The sequence below is a fragment of the Salmo trutta genome, unplaced genomic scaffold (genome assembly GCF_901001165.1).
Source record: "Salmo trutta unplaced genomic scaffold, fSalTru1.1, whole genome shotgun sequence".
Taxonomy (NCBI): Eukaryota; Metazoa; Chordata; class Actinopteri; order Salmoniformes; family Salmonidae; genus Salmo; species Salmo trutta.
Window position 1 is genome coordinate 16,660,992 of NW_021822911.1, and position 19,965 is coordinate 16,680,956.

The 19,965-nt window shown below is 41.1% G+C and overlaps 1 protein-coding gene across 1 annotated transcript in view; it reads right to left on the minus strand.

Annotated features, from left to right (window-relative positions):
- Window positions 1-17,866, minus strand: part of LOC115186519 (gastrula zinc finger protein XlCGF17.1-like) — a gene marked incomplete at its 3' end in the record, with an annotated part of 41,041 nt that extends 23,175 nt beyond the window's left edge. Inside the window, exons 1-4 of the mRNA XM_029746137.1 lie at window positions 17,856-17,866; window positions 17,520-17,561; window positions 17,280-17,362; window positions 14,648-14,822 (exon numbers count right to left, since the gene is read on the minus strand). Of these exons, the coding sequence (XP_029601997.1) occupies window positions 14,648-14,822; window positions 17,280-17,362; window positions 17,520-17,561; window positions 17,856-17,866 (311 nt within the window). The remainder of the gene's footprint in view (window positions 1-14,647; window positions 14,823-17,279; window positions 17,363-17,519; window positions 17,562-17,855) is intronic.
- Window positions 17,867-19,965: the final 2,099 nt, after the last annotated feature.

The following is a 19,965-nucleotide window of genomic DNA, read 5'->3' on the forward strand; positions in this document are numbered from 1 at the left end:
ACATGCATGTTTTGTTCAATCAAGTTCATATTTATATCAAAAACCAGCTTTTTACATTAGCATGTGACGTTCAGAACTAGCATTCCCACCGAACACTTCCGGTGAATTTACTAAATTACTCACGATAAACGTTCACAAAAAACTATTATTTTAAGAATTATAGATACAGAACTCCTTTATGCAATCGCGGTGTCAGATTTCAAAATAGCTTTTCGGTGAAAGCACATTTTGCAATATTCTGAGTAGATAGCTCGCCATCACGGGCTAGCTATTTTGACACCCACCAAGTTTGGCACTCACCAAACTCAGATTTACTATAAGAAAAATTGGATTACCTTTGCTGTTCTTCGTCAGAATGCACTCCCAGGACTTCTACTTCAATAACAAATGTTGGTTTGGTTCCAAATAATCCATAGTTATATCCAAATAGCGGCGTTTTGTTCGTGCGTTCAAGACACTATCCGAAGGGTAATGAAGTGTGACACGCCCGGCGCGTTTCGTGACAAAAAAAATCTAAATATTCCATTACCGTACTTCGAAGCATGTCAAACGCTGTTTAAAATCAATTTTTATGTGATTTTTCTCGTAAAAAAGCGATAATATTCCGACCGGGAGTCGTTGTTTTCGTTCAAAGACTGAAAATGTAAACATGGTGTCGTCTTGTGCACGCGCGCCCCAGTCTCATTGTTCTCAGATCGACAACTTACCAAATGCGCTACTGTTTTTCAGCCATGGCCTGCAAAGTCATCATTCAACGTTCTGGCGCCTTCTGAGAGCCTATGGGAGCGTTAGAAAATGTCACGTTACAGCAGAGATCCCCAACTTTGGATAGAGATGATCAAGAAGGCCAAGAAATGGTCAGAGAGGGCGCTTCCTGTTTGGAATCTTCTCAGGTTTTGGCCTGCCAAATGAGTTATGTTATACTCACAGACACCATTCAAACAGTTTTAGAAACTTTGGAGTGTTTTCTATCCAAAGCTAATAATTATATGCATATTCTAGTTTCTGGGCAGGAGTAATAATCCGATTAAATCGGGTACGTTTTTTATCCGGCCGTGAAAATACTGCCCCCTATCCATAAAAAGTTAAGACAGTCAAGTCAGAAACTGTAGTGATATTTTGTCTTGTTTTCACATTAGTAGAAACATCGATGATTGTAGACTAGAAATAAGTTATTAAAGTTGTTGAAATCCTAAGCAGTGTGCCAGACAACTTTTGGTCTCCAATATAGGCCTCTTTCTGTGTTTGCAAAAATTGGCGCACGAGGGCGATGCCCACGCAATTTGGTTGCAGAAACTCCATGCTAATGTGGAAACTGCTAGTTATACCAATACCATAGACCTACTGTAGGACCCATAACTTCACCTAACAACAACAACATAGACCTACAGTAGGACCCATAACTTCACCTAACAACAACATAGACCTACTGTAGGACCCATAACTTCACCTAACAATAACATAGACCTACTGTAGGACCCATAACTTCACCTAACAACAACATAGACCTACTGTAGGACCCATAACTTCACCTAACAACAACATAGACCTACTGTAGGACCCATAACTTCACCTAACAACAACATAGACCTAGGACTATAAATCATTTAATATTTCAGGTGAAACATGGAAAGTAAAATGTCTTTGTCATGACATTTCATAACCTGATCACCAGATAATTTTGTGAATAATCCCACTAGACTACTCTGTGTGATGTGTTGTCATTCTAAATGTCCTGAATAAAGGAAAATAGCTCTGTGTGTTGTACAATAGCCTATCCATCAAGGAACAGTTCTCTACACATTATGAGCGAAGTATCTCCGTGTCCAAACAGACTAACGAGACCCTACAGTAAATCAAGCAGACAATAACACTTTATAAACATCAATTTGTTAGGGATGTTGGATTCAAAGTGGAGCACGGCATAACTTTCTTTACCAGAGTAATGAATGAAGAAGCACTTTTGTTGTTGTTGCATGTCGTGATGTTTGTCATGTGACTGTCATTCAGAAAATGATTTCCTGGATCAGCTGATGATAGTTGAACATGTGACTGTAACTAAACAGCTACAGTATTAAGTATTATGTGTAATTATTTAAGAACCGCATTAATGACAGTATCCATTTGGGTGTCAATAAAGTTAAGGTGACTCTCGGTTAGAACCATTGGATTTAGCAAACTCTGAAATGATTTATGAGTATAACTACTGTTCCCTGAAGGAGGGAAACTAGGTACAACATACTATTAAATCCGTGCCTCTCTGGAAGCCCCGCCTTCCACAGGTGATGACCGTGAGGCTCGGATTTATTCCTTAAATTTAATACCGCTCTTCACCGACCCAGGAAGGGGTGGGGCCAAACAGGTGTTGTACCTCGTTTCCCTCCTTCAGGGAACAGTAATTATAATCAAAGTTACACTCCCTTTCAGTCAGTCAACTTCGGTACAACATACTATGGGGAAATACAATCATTCCCCATGCCGACCCAAACAGATACTAAATGAAACGGCCCCTGGCAGACCACCCAGACCTGACCCCGCAAGATGCGTCAGTTGTCAATTTATTAATTGTCTTTTGTTTGAAACTCCTGTCAATGTTGAGTAAGGACGGGCACCTGATTACACATATAGAAGTAGGATTAATCTACCTGGCCTGTACACAAATGTAGGCCTATAAATGTGCCCATTTGGGGATGTCTGATAGTATTTCAACCTGGTCGAGAATAATTTTTATTTTATTAATACACGTGGGTGGTGTTTATATATGGAAAAATACACATTAGAAATCTTCAACCAATCGATTGGTAGAAACAAAATTCGACTCTTGGTTGGCCAAGATTTATTTTAGTTGGGGACAGCACTAGACGATGATTTTGGGGCTCCCGAGTGGTGCAGCGGTCTAAGGCACTGCATTTCAGTGCTTGAGGCGTCACTACAGACCCTGGTTCGAATCCTGGCTGTATCCCAACCGGCCGTGATTGGGAGTCCCATAGGGAGACGCACAATTGGCCAAGCGTCGGCCGTCATTGTAAAAAAGAATTTGTTCTTAACTGACTTGTCTAGTTAAATAAAGGTTACATTTGAAAAATGTAATAAAACATAGAGCATTCAGAAAGTTCAGACCCCTCCCCTTTTCCACATTTTGTTAAATTACAGCCTTATTCAAATGTTTAATGCCCATCCAAGAGACTGTCGACCAATCATGTTCACATTGTCATGCTGTGACACGCAGTTCCTAAAATACACGTTATAAACTAAGCTAATTGACCCAAAATCCCTTTTAAAAAGTCAGGGTACGAGTGAGAAACCTGCAAGGCACCAACTTTGAGAAGGTTCTAAAACAAAGGTTTCAAACCAATTCATTAATGTTATTGAATCATATAAATGTTATTGAATCTAGGTATGTTTCACCCTTAATGTAATTGAATCTAGGTATACAGTTGAAGTCGGAAGTTTACATACACATTAGCCAAATACATTTAAACTCAGTTTCTCACAATTCCTAACATTTAATCAGAGTGGAAATTCTTCCCTGTCTTAGGTCAAGTAGGATCACCACTTTATTTTAAGAATGTGAAATGTCAAAATAATAGTAGAGAGAATGATTTATTTTAGCTTTTATTTCGTTCATCACATTCCCAGTGGGTCAGAAGTTTACATACACTCAATTAGCATTTGGTAGTATTGCCTTTAAATTGTTTAACTTGGGTCAAACGTTTTGGGTAGCCTCCCACAAGCATCCCACAATAAGTTGGGTGAATTTTGGCCCATTCCTCCTGACAGAGATGGTGTAACTGAGTCAGGTTTGTAGGTCTCCTTGCTCGTACACGCTTTTTCAGATCTGCCCACAAATGTTCTATAGGATTGAGGTCAGGGCTTTGTGATGGCCATTCCAATACATTGTTGTCCTTCAGCCATTTTGCCACAACTTTGGAAGTATGCTTGGGGTCATTGTCCATATGGAAGACTCACTTGCAACCAAGCTTTAACTTCCTGACGGATGTCTTGAGATATTGCTTCAATATATCGACATACTTTTCCATCCTCATGATGCCATCTATTTTGTGAACTGCACTAGTCCCTATTGCAGCAAAGCACCCCCACAATATGATGCTGCCACCCCTGTGCTTCACAGTTGGGATGGTGTTATTCGGCTTGCAAGCCTCCCCCTTTTCCCTCCAAACATAACGATGGTCATTAAGGCCAAACAGTTCTATTTTTGTATAATCAGACCAGATTACATTTTTTCAAAATGTATGATCTTTGTCCCCATGTGCAGTTGCAAACCGTAGTCTGGCTTTTTTTATGGCAGTTTTGGAGCAGTGGCTTTTTCCTTGGTGAGCGGCCTTTCAGATATAGGACTCGTTTTACTTTGGATATAGATACTTTTGTACCTGTTTCCTCCAGCATCTTCACAAGGTCCTTTGCTGTTGTTCTGGGATTGATTTGCTCTTTTCGCACCAAAGTACGTTAATCTCTAGGAGACAAAACGCGTCTCTATCCTGAGCGGTATGACAGCTGCGTGGTCCCATGGTGTTTATACTTGCGTACTATTGTTTGTACAGATGAACGTGGTACCTTCAGGCGTTTGGAAATTGCTCCCAAGGATGACCCAGACTGAGGTCTTGGCTGATTTCTTTTGATATTCCCATGATGTCAAGCAAAGAGGCACCGAGTTTGAAGGTATGCCTTGAAACACATCCACAGGTACACCTCCAATTGACTCAAATTATGTCAATTAGCCTATCAGAAGCTTCTAAAGCCATGGCATAATTCTCTGGAATTCTCCAAGCTGTTTAAAGGCACAGTCAACTTAGTGTATGTAAACTTCAAACCCACTGGAATTGTGATTCAGTGAATTATAAGTGAAATAATCTGTCTGTAAACAACTGTTGGAAAAATTACTTGTGTCATGCACAAAGTAGATGTCCTAACCGACTTGCCAAAATTACAGTTAGTTAACAAGAAATGTGTGGAGTGGTTGAAAAACGAGTTTTAATGACGCCAACATAAGTGTTTGTAAACTTCCAATTTGACAACAATTTGACCCCCACAGCAAATCTTAACTGCCAATTATAGAATATACTATATAGCCTTGAAATCAGGTTAAAACTATAATTTTGACCTCATGGGTGGCCAGTCCTTGTATTTATAGTGTAGTCAATTCAGGCGGTAGCCCTGAGCTGGACTCAAACCTGGGTCCAGCAACTGTCAAGCCAACATCTTATAACTGTTACACCAAGATGTCTGAACTTCTTGACAAGGTCGCTAGGTTTTGGATTAAGGTTGCTACAATAGCTTCCTCTATGAATTTGAGAGTGGTTACATTTCTCCAGCCCCCATCCCTCAGATGTTTACCAAACCAAGTCACTGGACAGCCATTTTGTTTCGGTTTAAATCCTAGGTTGCCCCTTTAAACAAGCCACACAATCAATCAACCAATCTGCAGTTGAAACAATAACAAAGCTGTAATTCCACCACTGTTTTGGTAATAAGATGATGATGGGGCTGGAGAAATGTAACTAATTTCAAATTCATAGACAGACCTACGGATGCAAGGACTGACCATCCATGATATCAACATTATAATTTTAACCATGTTGAGGCTATACAGTGTTGATTTACATTGTTTCTAAACATTGGAGTAAAAAAAGCTTATATGGGGTTCTGATGGGGTACAACAGTTGAACTAAGCTCATGAGGCATGTGCTATATTCTTCAAGAATTAATGGCTTTAAATAAATAATTTAAAAGTCACAATATGGATGTAGCAATTGCAGATTTCCCCTTTAACACCAAACATCAGTTCAACAACTGCAGAGTTTGTGGCTCTGTTTTGAAGGCAGTACTTACTAGTATTAACCAGGGCCTGTTCATCATTAAAACCATTGGATGCCTTAAGATGCGTTTGGGAAACCGGGCCCAGATATCCAGTTTCCTCCTCTTTCATTCTGAACGCATCTTTCTCTTCTTTCACTGCAACATCTTTCTCTTCTTCTTTCACTGTAACAGCCTCACGCTCTACTTGTTTTTGTATTGAAACAGCCTCCTCTTCCTCCTCCTCTTTGACGAGACCCTCTTTCTCCGTCCAGCAGACCTCCTCTTCTTTAGCAGGAGGAGAGTAGCTCAGTAACCGCATGGTCGGGGATGCTAGCTAGCTAGGCTAATGCTAACTTAACCAGCCCGCTAGCTGAATAATAACAACAACACCGTAAATATGAAATTAAATCTGATAACTAACTAGACGACAGAAGTGGGTTTAAAACACAGTGGCTAATATACACTAAAGCGTCTAAAGAGCTTTATTGGTTCGGCTATTTTGTCTAGCGAGCTACCGAGGAGGCTGACGAACTGTTGCTACTGTTGAAAGAAGAGTTCCGTCCACTACATTATACGTCACACCAACAGCATTACCTTAAATTCCCACACCGCCATCTGCTGACTGGAGTGGGTAACGCAGTTGATTAAAATGTATACTTTATTTTCAGTCAATTTTGAGTGTAGGAAGATTTTTTAATCACCAGCGTAACAACACAGTGTGGTTAAAGACTTAGTAACTGAGTTGTAGTCACGATATGGTTCCCTATAAGTACAAAGAGTTATGTTTTTGCGTTATTACAAATGTATTAACTTATTTCGGGAAATCTTCTAAACTACCCACAATGCACTATTTTCCAACGTCATATGTATTATCAACTCTATGCTACCGAGTTTGTATGCCAGTGTAACGGTGTAATGAAGTTACATTTAAAACATTTATTTAACCTTTATTTAACCAGGCAAACCAGCTAAGGACAAATTCTTATTTACAATAACGGACCCGTGTCTGTAGTTTTGAACCCGGGTCTGTAGTGACACCTCTAGCACTGAGATGCAGGGCCTTAGACTGCTGCTCGTGTGTTTACATTACAGTCAGTGATAAAGGTATGGGATTCTGGGAAATCCACAGCAGATGTATGGAGAATTTGGAAATTGAGTGGTCCTGGGATAGAAATGTATGAAGTTGACATTAGATCATAAAATCCACCTTTTAATTCATACATTAGCAATTTATGTTTTAGTAACTTCTGTTGTTGGTTTGGCCTCTCTTTATATGTTATTTGCCGAATCTCAGTTTTCCATGTGGGTTTTATGCAGAAGTTCCCTCTTTCAAGTTGGTAGCAAACTGGAAAATGCATCTTCTATAGGAGTGCTATTTATATCCTGATCATTCATCCACACTGCATCTTCTATAGGAGTGCTATTTATATCCTGATCATTCATCCTCACTGCATCTTCTATAGGAGTGCTATTTATATCCTGATCATTCATCCAGACTGTATCTTCTATAGGAGTGCTACTTATATCCTGATCATTCATCCCCACTGCATCTTCTATAGGAGTGCTATTTATATCCTGATCATTCATCCACACTGCATCTTCTATAGGAGTGCTATTTATATCCTGATCATTCATCCAGACTGTATCTTCTATAGGAGTGCTACTTATATCCTGATCATTCATCCCCACTGCATCTTCTATAGGAGTGCTATTTATATCCTGATCATTCATCCACACTGCATCTTCTATAGGAGTGCTATTTATATCCTGATCATTCATCCCCACTGCATCTTCTATAGGAGTGCTATTTATATCCTGATCATTCATCCTCACTGCATCTTCTATAGGAGTGCTATTTATATCCTGATCATTCATCCACACTGCATCTTCTTTAGGAGTGCTATTTATATCCTGATCATTCATCCACACTGCATCTTCTATAGGAGTGCTATTTATATCCTGATCATTCATCCACACTGCATCTTCTATAGGAGTGCTATTTATATCCTGATCATTCATCCTCACTGCATCTTCTATAGGAGTGCTATTTATATCCTGATCATTCATCCTCACTGCATCTTCTATAGGAGTTCTATTTATATCCTGATCATTCATCCACACTGCATCTTCTATAGGAGTGCTATTTATATCCTGATCATTCATCCACACTGCATCTTCTATAGGAGTGCTATTTATATCCTGATCATTCATCCACACTGCATCTTCTATAGGAGTGCTATTTATATCCTGATCATTCATCCACACTGCATCTTCTATAGGAGTGCTATTTATATCCTGATCATTCATCCACACTGCATCTTCTATAGGAGTGCTATTTATATCCTGATCATTCATCCCCACGGCATCTTCTATAGGAGTGCTATTTATATCCTGATCATTCATCCTCACTGCATCTTCTATAGGAGTGCTATTTATATCCTGATCATTCATCCACACTGCATCTTCTATAGGAGTGCTATTTATATCCTGATCATTCATCCACACTGCATCGTCTATAGGAGTGCTATTTATATCCTGATCATTCATCCTCACTGCATCTTCTATAGGAGTGCTATTTATATCCTGGTCATTCATCCTCCCTGCATCTTCTGTTGGAGTGCTATTTATATCCTGATCATTCATCCACACTGCATCTTCTATAGGAGTGCTATTTATATCCTGATCATTCATCCACACTGCATCTTCTATAGGAGTGCTATTTATATCCTGATCATTCATCCACACTGCATCTTCTATAGGAGTGCTATTTATATCCTGATCATTCATCCACACTGCATCTTCTATAGGAGTGCTATTTATATCCTGATCATTCATCCACACTGCATCTTCTATAGGAGTGCTATTTATATCCTGATCATTCATCCACACTGCATCTTCTATAGGAGTGCTATTTATATCCTGATCATTCATCCACACTGCATCTTCTATAGGAGTGCTATTTATATCCTGATCATTCATCCTCACTGCATCTTCTATAGGAGTGCTATTTATATCATGATCATTCATCCACACTGCATCTTCTATAGGAGTGCTATTTATATCCTGATCATTCATCCTCACTGCATCTTCTATAGGAGTGCTATTTATATCATGATCATTCATCCACACTGCATCTTCTATAGGAGTGCTATTTATATCCTGATCATTCATCCACACTGCATCTTCTATAGGAGTGCTATTTATATCCTGATCATTCATCCTCACTGCATCTTCTATAGGAGTGCTATTTATATCCTGATCATTCATCCACACTGCATCTTCTATAGGAGTGCTATTTATATCCTGATCATTCATCCACACTGCATCTTCTATAGGAGTGCTATTTATATCCTGATCATTCATCCCCACTGCATCTTCTATAGGAGTGCTATTTATATCCTGATCGTTCATCCACACTGCATCTTCTATAGGAGTGCTATTTATATCCTGATCATTCATCCTCACTGCATCTTCTATAGGAGTGCTATTTATATCCTGATCATTCATCCACACTGCATCTTCTTTAGGAGTGCTATTTATATCCTGATCATTCATCCCCACTGCATCTTCTATAGGAGTGCTATTTATATCCTGATCATTCATCCACACTGTGTGTCTCATCAATGCAGGTAATTTATGACATGTATAAAGTATGTGTTTTATGAACTCATGAACACCAGCCAGTTTATCAGCCCGGTTCTGTTAGTTTAGGTGGATTATACTTCTTCACCACCAGAGGGGGACATTGAGTAATATTTCAGGTTAATTTGATATATTTTGATACTAAAATGGATGACAGTTTATTCTGATGTTGTGAATATGAGATTACACATGGAAACAATGTATTTATTTTATTATAGTAAATTAGGAATTATTAGGAATTGTTAAATCCACTATACGATCACAATAACTTTGACAGACATTTGATTGTTTTTTGTTAGTATATTATAGGGCAGATTTATGGAGAATTGCTGTGGGAGTGCTATTTATATCCCATCACTACTGATCATTCATCCATACTGTGTGTGTCCCATCATTTCAGCTTTGGAAATAAATTAACTATCCATCCATTGCTCCTTCCTGTGTTGACTCACTGACTTGAGGGACCAGGAAGGTCACACTAGGTCGATATCTAGCTCAAGCTTGCAAACCTTAAACACATTTCCATCTCCATTAACTACATCACACCTGCCCAGACCCACTAGAATACACCTCCATCTCCATTAACTACATCACACCTGTCCAGACCCACTAGAACACACCTCCATCTCCATTAACTACATCACACCTGTCCAGACCCACTAGAACACACCTCCATCTCCATTAACTACATCACACCTGCCCAGACCCACTAGAACACACCTCCATCTCCATTAACTACATCACACCTGCCCAGACTCACTAGAACACACCTCCATCTCCATTAACTACATCACACCTGCCCAGATCCACTAGAACACACCTCCATCTCCATTAACTACATCACACCTGCCCAGACTCACTAGAACACACCTCCATCTCCAGCGCCCGCATAAGCACCATTTAATTTCTCTCACTTCCAACTTTTAGATAATAAAGCATTTTACCTTTCTTTTGAATTAACAACAGAGGATTGGTTGAGTTCCAGGTTTTAATTAAGTATAATTTTTAAGATGATTGACGAGAAAAGTATCGTCCAACCATCGGGTATCTCACTGCACCCTCATATGCCATGTCTTGAAATATGCAGACAGACGGATTAAAAGTACATTTACATTGTATAACTGTACTTCTGACAGACATGACTCTGCCGTTGTGCTGTAGAATTAGGGGATTTTGTCTCTTGTATAATAAGGGACTATCATCTGTCCCAACATCACAGGCCACAGACTTTGATAAAGACTTCCAAAAGTGTTTTAATGGGGTTTCTCCCTGTGCACCTGCCAATGTAAATCCATTGAACGAGACAAGTTACCAGACAGGACATATTGCTAATGCTCTTCCTATTGATAACCTGAATGACAATTAACTTGTGGGCGGTGGTGGTGATGACGGCCTATTGGATGACGTCCTCCATCGATCGGGATTCCCCCAAAAATTGAAGATGCTCTGGATTGATCACTGGAGTCAGATGTGAAGGAGGAGGTTGATCATCAGGAGTCAGATGTGAAGGAGGAGGTTGATCATCAGGAGTCAGATGTGAAGGAGGAGGTTGATTATCAGGAGTCAGATGTGAAGGAGGAGGTTGATCATCAGGAGTCAGATGTGAAGGAGGAGGTTGATCATCAGGAGTCAGATGTGAAGGAGGAGGTTGATGATCAGGAGTCAGATGTGAAGGAGGAGGTTGATCATCAGGAGTCAGATGTGAAGGAGGAGGTTGATCATCAGGAGTCAGATGTGAAGGAGGAGGTTGATCATCAGGAGTGAGATGTGAAGGAGGAGGTTGATCATCAGGAGTCAGATGTGAAGGAGGAGGTTGATCATCAGGAGTCAGATGTGAAGGAGGAGGTTGATCATCAGGAGTCAGATGTGAAGGAGGAGGTTGATCATCAGGAGTCAGATGTGAAGGAGGAGGTTGATCATCAGGAGTCAGATGTGAAGGAGGAGGTTGATCATCAGGAGTCAGATGTGAAGGAGGAGGTTGATGATCAGGAGTCAGATGTGAAGGAGGAGGTTGATCATCAGGAGTCAGATGTGAAGGAGGAGGTTGATCATCAGGAGTCAGATGTGAAGGAGGAGGATGATCATCAGGAGTCAGATGTGATGGAGGAGGTTGATCATCAGGAGTCAGATGTAAAGGAGGAGGTTGATCATCAGGTGTCAGATGTGAAGGAGGAGGTTGACCATCAGGAGTCAGATGTGAAGGAGGAGGTTGATCATCAGGAGTCAGATGTGAAGGAGGAGGTTGATCATCAGGAGTCAGATGTGAAGGAGGAGGTTTATCATCAGGAGTCAGATGTGAAGGAGGAGGTTGATCATCAGGAGTCAGATGTGAAGGAGGAGGTTGATCATCAGGAGTCAGATGTGAAGGAGGAGGTTAATCATCAGTGAACCTCTAGGATTGTGGCTGGGCTGGCGTTTACACTTCCAGCTTGGTCATATATTTTGATACCTTGAATGTTGATATTGTGAACCTATGTTATATATTTGTACCTCCTGTTTCAGGAAGTGATGTCACTAAGTACTGCCCCTATATATACAGTGCTGTCGGCAAGTATTCAGACCCCTTCACTTTTTCCACATTTTGCTCTGTTATTCGAAAATGAATTAAATCAATATTTTACCCTCAATCTACACACAATATCCCATAATGACATCACAATATCCCATAATGACATCCCAATAGCCCATAATGACATCACAATACCCCAGAATGACATCACAATACCCCATAATGACAAAGCAAAAACAGGTTTTTATAAATGTTTCAAATGTAACAAAAACAACAAGTGAAATATCACATTTACATACAGTACCAGTCAAAAGTTTGGACACACCTACTCATTCAAGGGTTTTTATTTTTACTATTTTCTACATTGTAGAATAATAATGAAGACATCAAAACTATGAAATAAACCATATGGAATCATGTAGTAGCCAAAAAATGGTTAAACAAATCAAAAGATATTTCACCCTTTGCCTTGATGACAGCTTTGCACACTCTGGCATTCTCTTAACCAGCTTCATGAAGTAGTCACCTGGAATTAATTTCAATTAACAGGTGTGCCTAGTGAAATGTTAATTTGTGGAATTTTTTTCCTTCTTAATGCGTTTGAGCCAATCAGTTGTGTTGTGAGAAGGTATGGGTGGCTCTCATGAAGATTGCCACAGGGAAGGAAGACCCAGAGTTACCTCTGCTGCAGAAGATACGTTAACTGCACCTCAGATTGTAGCCCAAATAAATGCTTCACAGAGTTCAAGTAACAGAAACATCTCAACATCAACTGTTCAGAGACTGAGGGAATCCGGCCTTCATGGTTGAATTGCTGCATAGAAAAACACTGTTTACAAAAGCTTTGTTATTAAAGAACGAGAAAGCCAGCACACTGTTTACAAATAATTTGCTTTCCTTTCAAAAAACAGGACATTTCTAAGTGACCCCAAACTTTTGAACGGTAATATACATCTACATGATGTATTCTTACACCATGTGGGAGCAGTATAGACCTAGTCTGTTCATTATATACATCTACATGATGTATTGTTACACCATGTAGGAGCAGTATAGACCTAGTCTGTTCATTATATACATCTACATGATGTATTGTTACACCATGTAGGAGCAGTATAGACCTAGTCTGTTCATTATATACATCTACATGATGTATTGTTACACCATGTAGGAGCAGTATAGACCTAGTCTGTTCATTATATACATCTACATGATGTATTGCTACACCATGTAGCAGCAGTATAGACCAACAGTAGCTGGCTACTTATTTAGATGATGTTTGACTGAATGAAACTGCCTTAAATGTGCTGTAGTAAACATGTTTTATTCTCACTAATAAATCACCACATTCCTGTCTTTGTATGTCTCAATATAATAGTATTATTTAATTAAAACCATGTAAAATAATCTTTGTCTGAAAATAAAATGTGATCCTCAACTGCGTTTCCCTCCAGTCAGCAGACGGCGATGTGCGTCTTTCAGGCGATGCTGCAGCGTGACGTATAATCTAGTGGACGGTTCTTCATAAACAGCTCGTCAACCACCTCGGTAGCTTGCTAGCCAACATAGCCGGAAGATTCAAGCTATTTATACGCTTTCGGTCTATATTACCTACTGTGTTTTAGACACACTTCTGTCGTATCTTCTTGTTAACCTATTTAATTTAATATTACGTTATTTTGTATTAGTCAGCTATAGTAGCTGGCTGGTTAAGTTAGCATTAGCCTAGTCGCTAATGATAGCTAGCTAGCTAACATCCCCGAACATGAGCTCCCTAAACTACTCCCCTCCTGTTAAAGAAGAGGAGGTCTGCTGGACGGAGAAAGAAGCTCTGGGGCTGAACATTGTCGTGAAAGAGGAGAAGGAAGAGGAGGATGTTACAGTAAAACAAGAAGTAGAGGGTGAGGCTGTTACAGTGAAAGATGAAGAGAAAGACGTTTCAGTTAAACAAGAGGAAGAAGAGGATGATGCTGTTTTTGGAGTGAAGAAGGAAGGAGAGATTACTGTCACATTGAAAGATGAAGAGGAGGAGACAGGAGATCTGAGTAACACCAGTAAGTACCACCTTCAATTAGTTTTTAACTTTGGATATTCGGAGTTGGCTCGTCAATACCTCTTCAACGGAGGGTCCTGGGATGATGACTGATATGTCTAGAATCAGACGACGTAGAGAACAAGCTATCCCTTGTTTTCTCCGTTCCGTTTCCAAAAAGTGACTTAACATATATATTTGAGAAGGGTCTATCTGCTGACCGCAGACTGGGGGGGCCACGGCATGTAGTGATTTTAATGTAGTGATGTTTTACTACACACCGTGACCCCCAATAGAGCCATGTGAGAGTTGGTTGGCTACACCAAAGATTATGGATATACTGACAAGATGTCTCTCTGTCCTAACAAGGGGAGTCGTTGTCCACAAAGCTGCACTGTGGGTTGTCTATCTCCCACCTATCCTGTCTTTGGATTGGTGGATACATCTTACATTTACATTACATTTTAGTCATTTAGCAGACGCTCTTATCCAGAGCGACTTACAGTAGTGAATGCATACATTTCATTTTTTGTACTGGTCCCCCGTGGGAATCGAACCCACAACCCTGGCGTTGCAAACACCATGCTCTACCAACTGAGCCACACGGGTCCAATTATCCCAGCGGAACAGACAGACAGGTATCTTACTTCATTGAAAGGGGACTCTGGTCGGGGAAAGCAGGCCGTAGTTTGGGCATGCAGACTGTAGAGCCAGGCATGTCCCCATCCCCCTGGGGGCCAGGCCAATCCAACACCCGCTGAGGCCACAGGCAATGGGACTCCTGCAGGGCCCGTACAGACACGGGGCTCTCACGGTTACTCCCTGGGAGGGTGAACTTGGCAAACTAAATCTTCAAAACCTAAGAGAGCATTTATCTTATTATTGTAATCTATTGTTTATATTCTATGAGGGTTGTTGACGTCAACCGCCTGTATTCAATGGAGAGAGATGCTAAGCTACTAGCATGAATATGCATAGCGATATGGAGACAAATCCTATAGTGTTTTATCAAAGTTGTCGGTATGTCACGTGTCCACATAACTTAATCATTACGAAACTTCTGTTAGATCAAGTAAACCTCATGTAGCAAATAAGCCATTCATTTTGTTGTTGACCAAATTCAACACTTTCCACATTGGGTTCATAATTGTTTTCATTTGGATACAACCAACTGTAGCCTACTGGCATGACCTAGAGAGATACAACCTACTGTAGCCTACTGGCATGACCTAGAGAGATACAACCTACTGTAACCTACTGGCATGACCTAGAGAGTTACAACCTACTGTAACCTACTGGCATGACCTAGAGAGATACAACCTACTGTAACCTACTGGCATGACCTAGAGAGTTACAACCAACTGTAACCTACTGGAATGACCTAGAGAGATACAACCTACTGTAACCTACTGGCATGACCTAGAGAGTTACAACCTACTGTAACCTACTGGCATGACCTAGAGAGATACAACCTACTGTAGCCTACTGGCATGACCTAGAGAGATACAACCTACTGTAGCCTACTGGCATGACCTAGAGAGTTACAACCTACTGTAACCTACTGGCATGACCTAGAGAGTAACAACCTACTGTAACCTACTGTCATGACCTAGAGAGATACAACCTACTGTAACCTACTGGCATGACCTAGAGAGATACAACCTACTGTAACCTACTGGCATGACCTAGAGAGATACAACCTACTGTAACCTACTGGCATGACCTAGAGAGTTACAACCTACTGTAACCTACTGGCATGACCTAGAGAGATACAACCTACTGTAACCTACTGGCATGACCTAGAGAGTTACAACCTACTGTAACCTACTGGCATGACCTAGAGAGTTACAACCTACTGTAACCTACTGGCATGACCTAGAGAGATACAACCTACTGTAACCTACTGGCATGACCTAGAGAGTTACAACCTACTGTAGCCTACTGGCATGACCTAGAGAGATACAACCTACTTTAACCTACTGGCATGACCTAGAGAGTTACAACCTACTGTAGCCTACTGGCATGACCTAGAGAGTTACAACCTACTGTAGCCTACTGGCATGACCTAGAGAGTTACAACCTACTGTAGCCTACTGGCATGACCTAGAGAGATACAACCTACTGTAACCTACTGGCATGACCTAGAGAGATACAACCTACTGTAGCCTACTGGCATGACCTAGAGAGATACAACCTGCTGTAGCCTACTGGCATGACCTAGAGAGATACAACCTACTGTAACCTACTGGCATGACCTAGAGAGATACAACCTACTGTAACCTACTGGCATGACCTAGAGAGATACAACCTACTGTAGCCTACTGGCATGACCTAGAGAGATACAACATACTGTAACCTACTGGCATGACCTAGAGAGTTACAACCTACTGTAGCCTACTGGCATGACCTAGAGAGATACAACCTACTGTAGCCTACTGGCATGACCTAGAGAGTTCCAACCTACTGTAACCTACTGGCATGACCTAGAGAGTTACAACCTACTGTAACCTATTGGCATGACCTAGAGAGTTACAACCTACTGTAACCTACTGGCATGACCTAGAGAGTTACAACCTACTGTAACCTACTGGCATGACCTAGAGAGTTACAACCTACTGTAACCTACTGGCATGACCTAGAGAGATACAACCTACTGTAACCTACTGGCATGACCTAGAGAGTAGTAGCTTAATGGCCTCGAATGTTCATTTTAGCCCCCAGGCAAAGTGCAAGTCTCTGGGCTTTCAGTCTCAGGAGAGGGCAGTGATGAAACTGGGTCTTGTAGGCCGGGTTCATCAAACTAATATTTGAAAATAAATGTTTTACTGCTAATTTCACATACATTTTAAGAATACTGCTGCAGCAAACAGAAAACACATTGGGTTTTTACAGAAATGTTTGATGATTGACTAGGAATATGTAACCAGATTAAATCGGGTACGTTTTTTATCCGGACGTGAAAATACTGCCACCTATGCCAAATAAGTTTTAAAACAGTTCCATATAGCTTAGAGGCACCTCCCCCCTCAGACAGGGCTTAGACTGTAAAACTATAATTTAGATCTGATGACCACTGTTTTTTACACTGGCTATTATTTTAATGAACTCCCCCAAACAAGATCCAATCTGAACCAATCATAGACTTATATGTTTCACCAGTTTGGCCACACAGTACAGCACAGGAGACAACTAAGTAACTAGATACTCTGTTGGTCTTTGACAGGAGAGAGACCAGACTCTCCCTCTGACAGCGGGAAGAGTCCTTCAGGGGAATCAGACCCAGGGAAGAGTCTTTCAGGGGAATCAGCAGAATCAGGCCCAGAGATGCCCAAAGCAACAGGAGGACATCATCACTGCTCCCACTGTGGAAAGAGTTTTACCAAGTTAGGGAACCTGAATAGGCATGAGAGGACACACACAGGAGAAAAACCTTTCCAATGCTCCCAGTGTGGAAAGAGTTTTAACGAATTAGGGTACCTATTAATACATAAGAGAATACACTCTGGAGAGAAGCCTTACCATTGCTCCAAATGCGGAATGACTTTTACCTGGTTAGGGAGCCTGAAAACACACGAGAGAATTCACACTGGAGAAAATCCTTTCCAATGTTCACACTGTGGAAAGAATTTTACCCAGTTAGGGAACCTAAATCGGCACAAGAGGACACACACAGGAGAGAAGCCTTATCACTGTTCCCAGTGTGGAAAGGGTTTTAGGGGTTTAATGAGCCTGAAACAGCATGAGAGGACACACACAGGAGATAAGCCTTATCACTGTTCCCACTGTGGAAAGAGTTTTAGGGGTTTAATGAGCCTGAAACAGCATGAGAGGACACACACAAGAGAGAAGCCTTACCAATGCACCATATATGGAAAGAGATTTACCCTGTTAAAGTCCATGAAATTACATGGAAGAATACATACGGGAGAGAAGCCTTATCAATGTTCCCAATGTGGAAAGAATTTTAGGGGTTTAGTGAACCTGAAACAGCATGAGAGGACACACCCACAAGAAAAGCCCTACCAATGCTCCCTGTGTGGAAAGAGTTTTACCAAGTTAGAGGGCCTGACTAGGCATGAGAGGACACACACAGGAGGGGATAAGACCTACCACTGCTCCCTGTGTGGAAAGAGATTTAACCGGTTGAGGCATCTGAATAAGCATGAAAGAATACATACACAGGAGGAGAAGGCATACCACTGCTCTCATTGTGGAAAGACATTTTCCCAGTCAGAGGACCTGGAATCACATGAGAGAATAGAAAGACTGTGTTCTGACTTGTGTTTTTGACTGAGAATGTGTGTTTTTGTTTATACCACATGAAATATTGTTTATATGAAGTCTTCAACAAAATAGGTTTACTTAAAAAAAGTATGTTTTATGTGTCTAAAATGAGATTTAAAAGTACATTGATGTATTGGATACAAGTGTAAAGCCTTATATTTTCATTTGATGACTGGGATTTTTGAAAATGTTAATTATTATATAAATAATGTGATGGAAATTCTAACCAGAAAGGGAAAGAGAGACTGTAGATTCTTCAAATACCTTATTTTATGATAAGAATTCCAATTGTGGAGCAGTTAACAATCACACAACAGGTGCAACAGCCAAGAGCCCAACGAACAAGAGGTCTCCGCTTCTAGAACCTTTGTCTACGTGGCAGTTTAGCAGGTGTGTGACATCATGATGGGAACATAGTGTACAAACAAGTGATGACGCCAGTTTTGTTGCTCCTTTCTGCTGATAGAATTGTCACTGCTGCTCAAACTAGCCTCTGTTCTCTTCATATCTCCACACGGCTTTGCCCTTGAAAGATACGAAAAGAACAGGATGGACCAAAAACTGGTCTCTCTCTGACGGCCCTTTGTCTTTGGCCGCGCGACCAAGTTACTCAGAAACAGGAGAGGAGAAACACTGGTTTCTTCCAACATGAGAGAAACAGACAGAGGAAATGTACAGGTTTAAGGCTCATACAGAGCAGGTGCATAACAAAGTTAAATTTTCCACGATAGTAAGTAAGTAGCCTTGCAGGAGCCTTGGCTTGTCTGATCCAGAACAGCTCATAGTAACAGGAACCTTGGCTTGTCTGATCCAAAACAGCTCATAGTAACAGAAGCCTTGTCTTGTCTGATCCAGAACAGCTCATAGTAACAGGAGCCTTGGCTTGTCTGATCCAGAACAGCTCATAGTAACAGGAGCCTTGGCTTGTCTGATCCAGAACAGCTCATAGTAACAGGAACCTTGGCTTGTCTGATCCAGAACAGCTCATAGTAACAGGAACCTTGGCTTGTCTGATCCAGAACAGCTCATAGTAACAGGAACCTTGGCTTGTCTAATCCAGAACAGCTCATAGTAACAGGAGCCTTGGCTTGTCTGATCCAGAACAGCTCATAGTAACAGGAGCCTTGGCTTGTCTGATCCAGAACAGCTCATAGTAACAGGAACCTTGGCTTGTCTGATCCAGAACAGCTCATAGTAACAGGAACCTTGGCTTGTCTGATCCAGAACAGCTCATAGTAACAGGAGCCTTGTCTTGTCTGATCCAGAACAGCTCATAGTAACAGGAGCCTTGGCTTGTCTGATCCAGAACAGCTCATAGTAACAGGAGCCTTGGCTTGTCTGATCCAGAACAGCTCATAGTAACAGGAACCTTGGCTTGTCTGATCCAGAACAGCTCATAGTAACAGGAACCTTGGCTTGTCTGATCCAGAACAGCTCATAGTAACAGGAACCTTGGCTTGTCTAATCCAGAACAGCTCATAGTAACAGGAGCCTTGGCTTGTCTGATCCAGAACAGCTCATAGTAACAGGAGCCTTGGCTTGTCTGATCCAGAACAGCTCATAGTAACAGGAACCTTGGCTTGTCTGATCCAGAACAGCTCATAGTAACAGGAACCTTGGCTTGTCTGATCCAGAACTGCTCATAGTAACAGGAGCCTTGGCTTGTCTGATCCAGAACAGC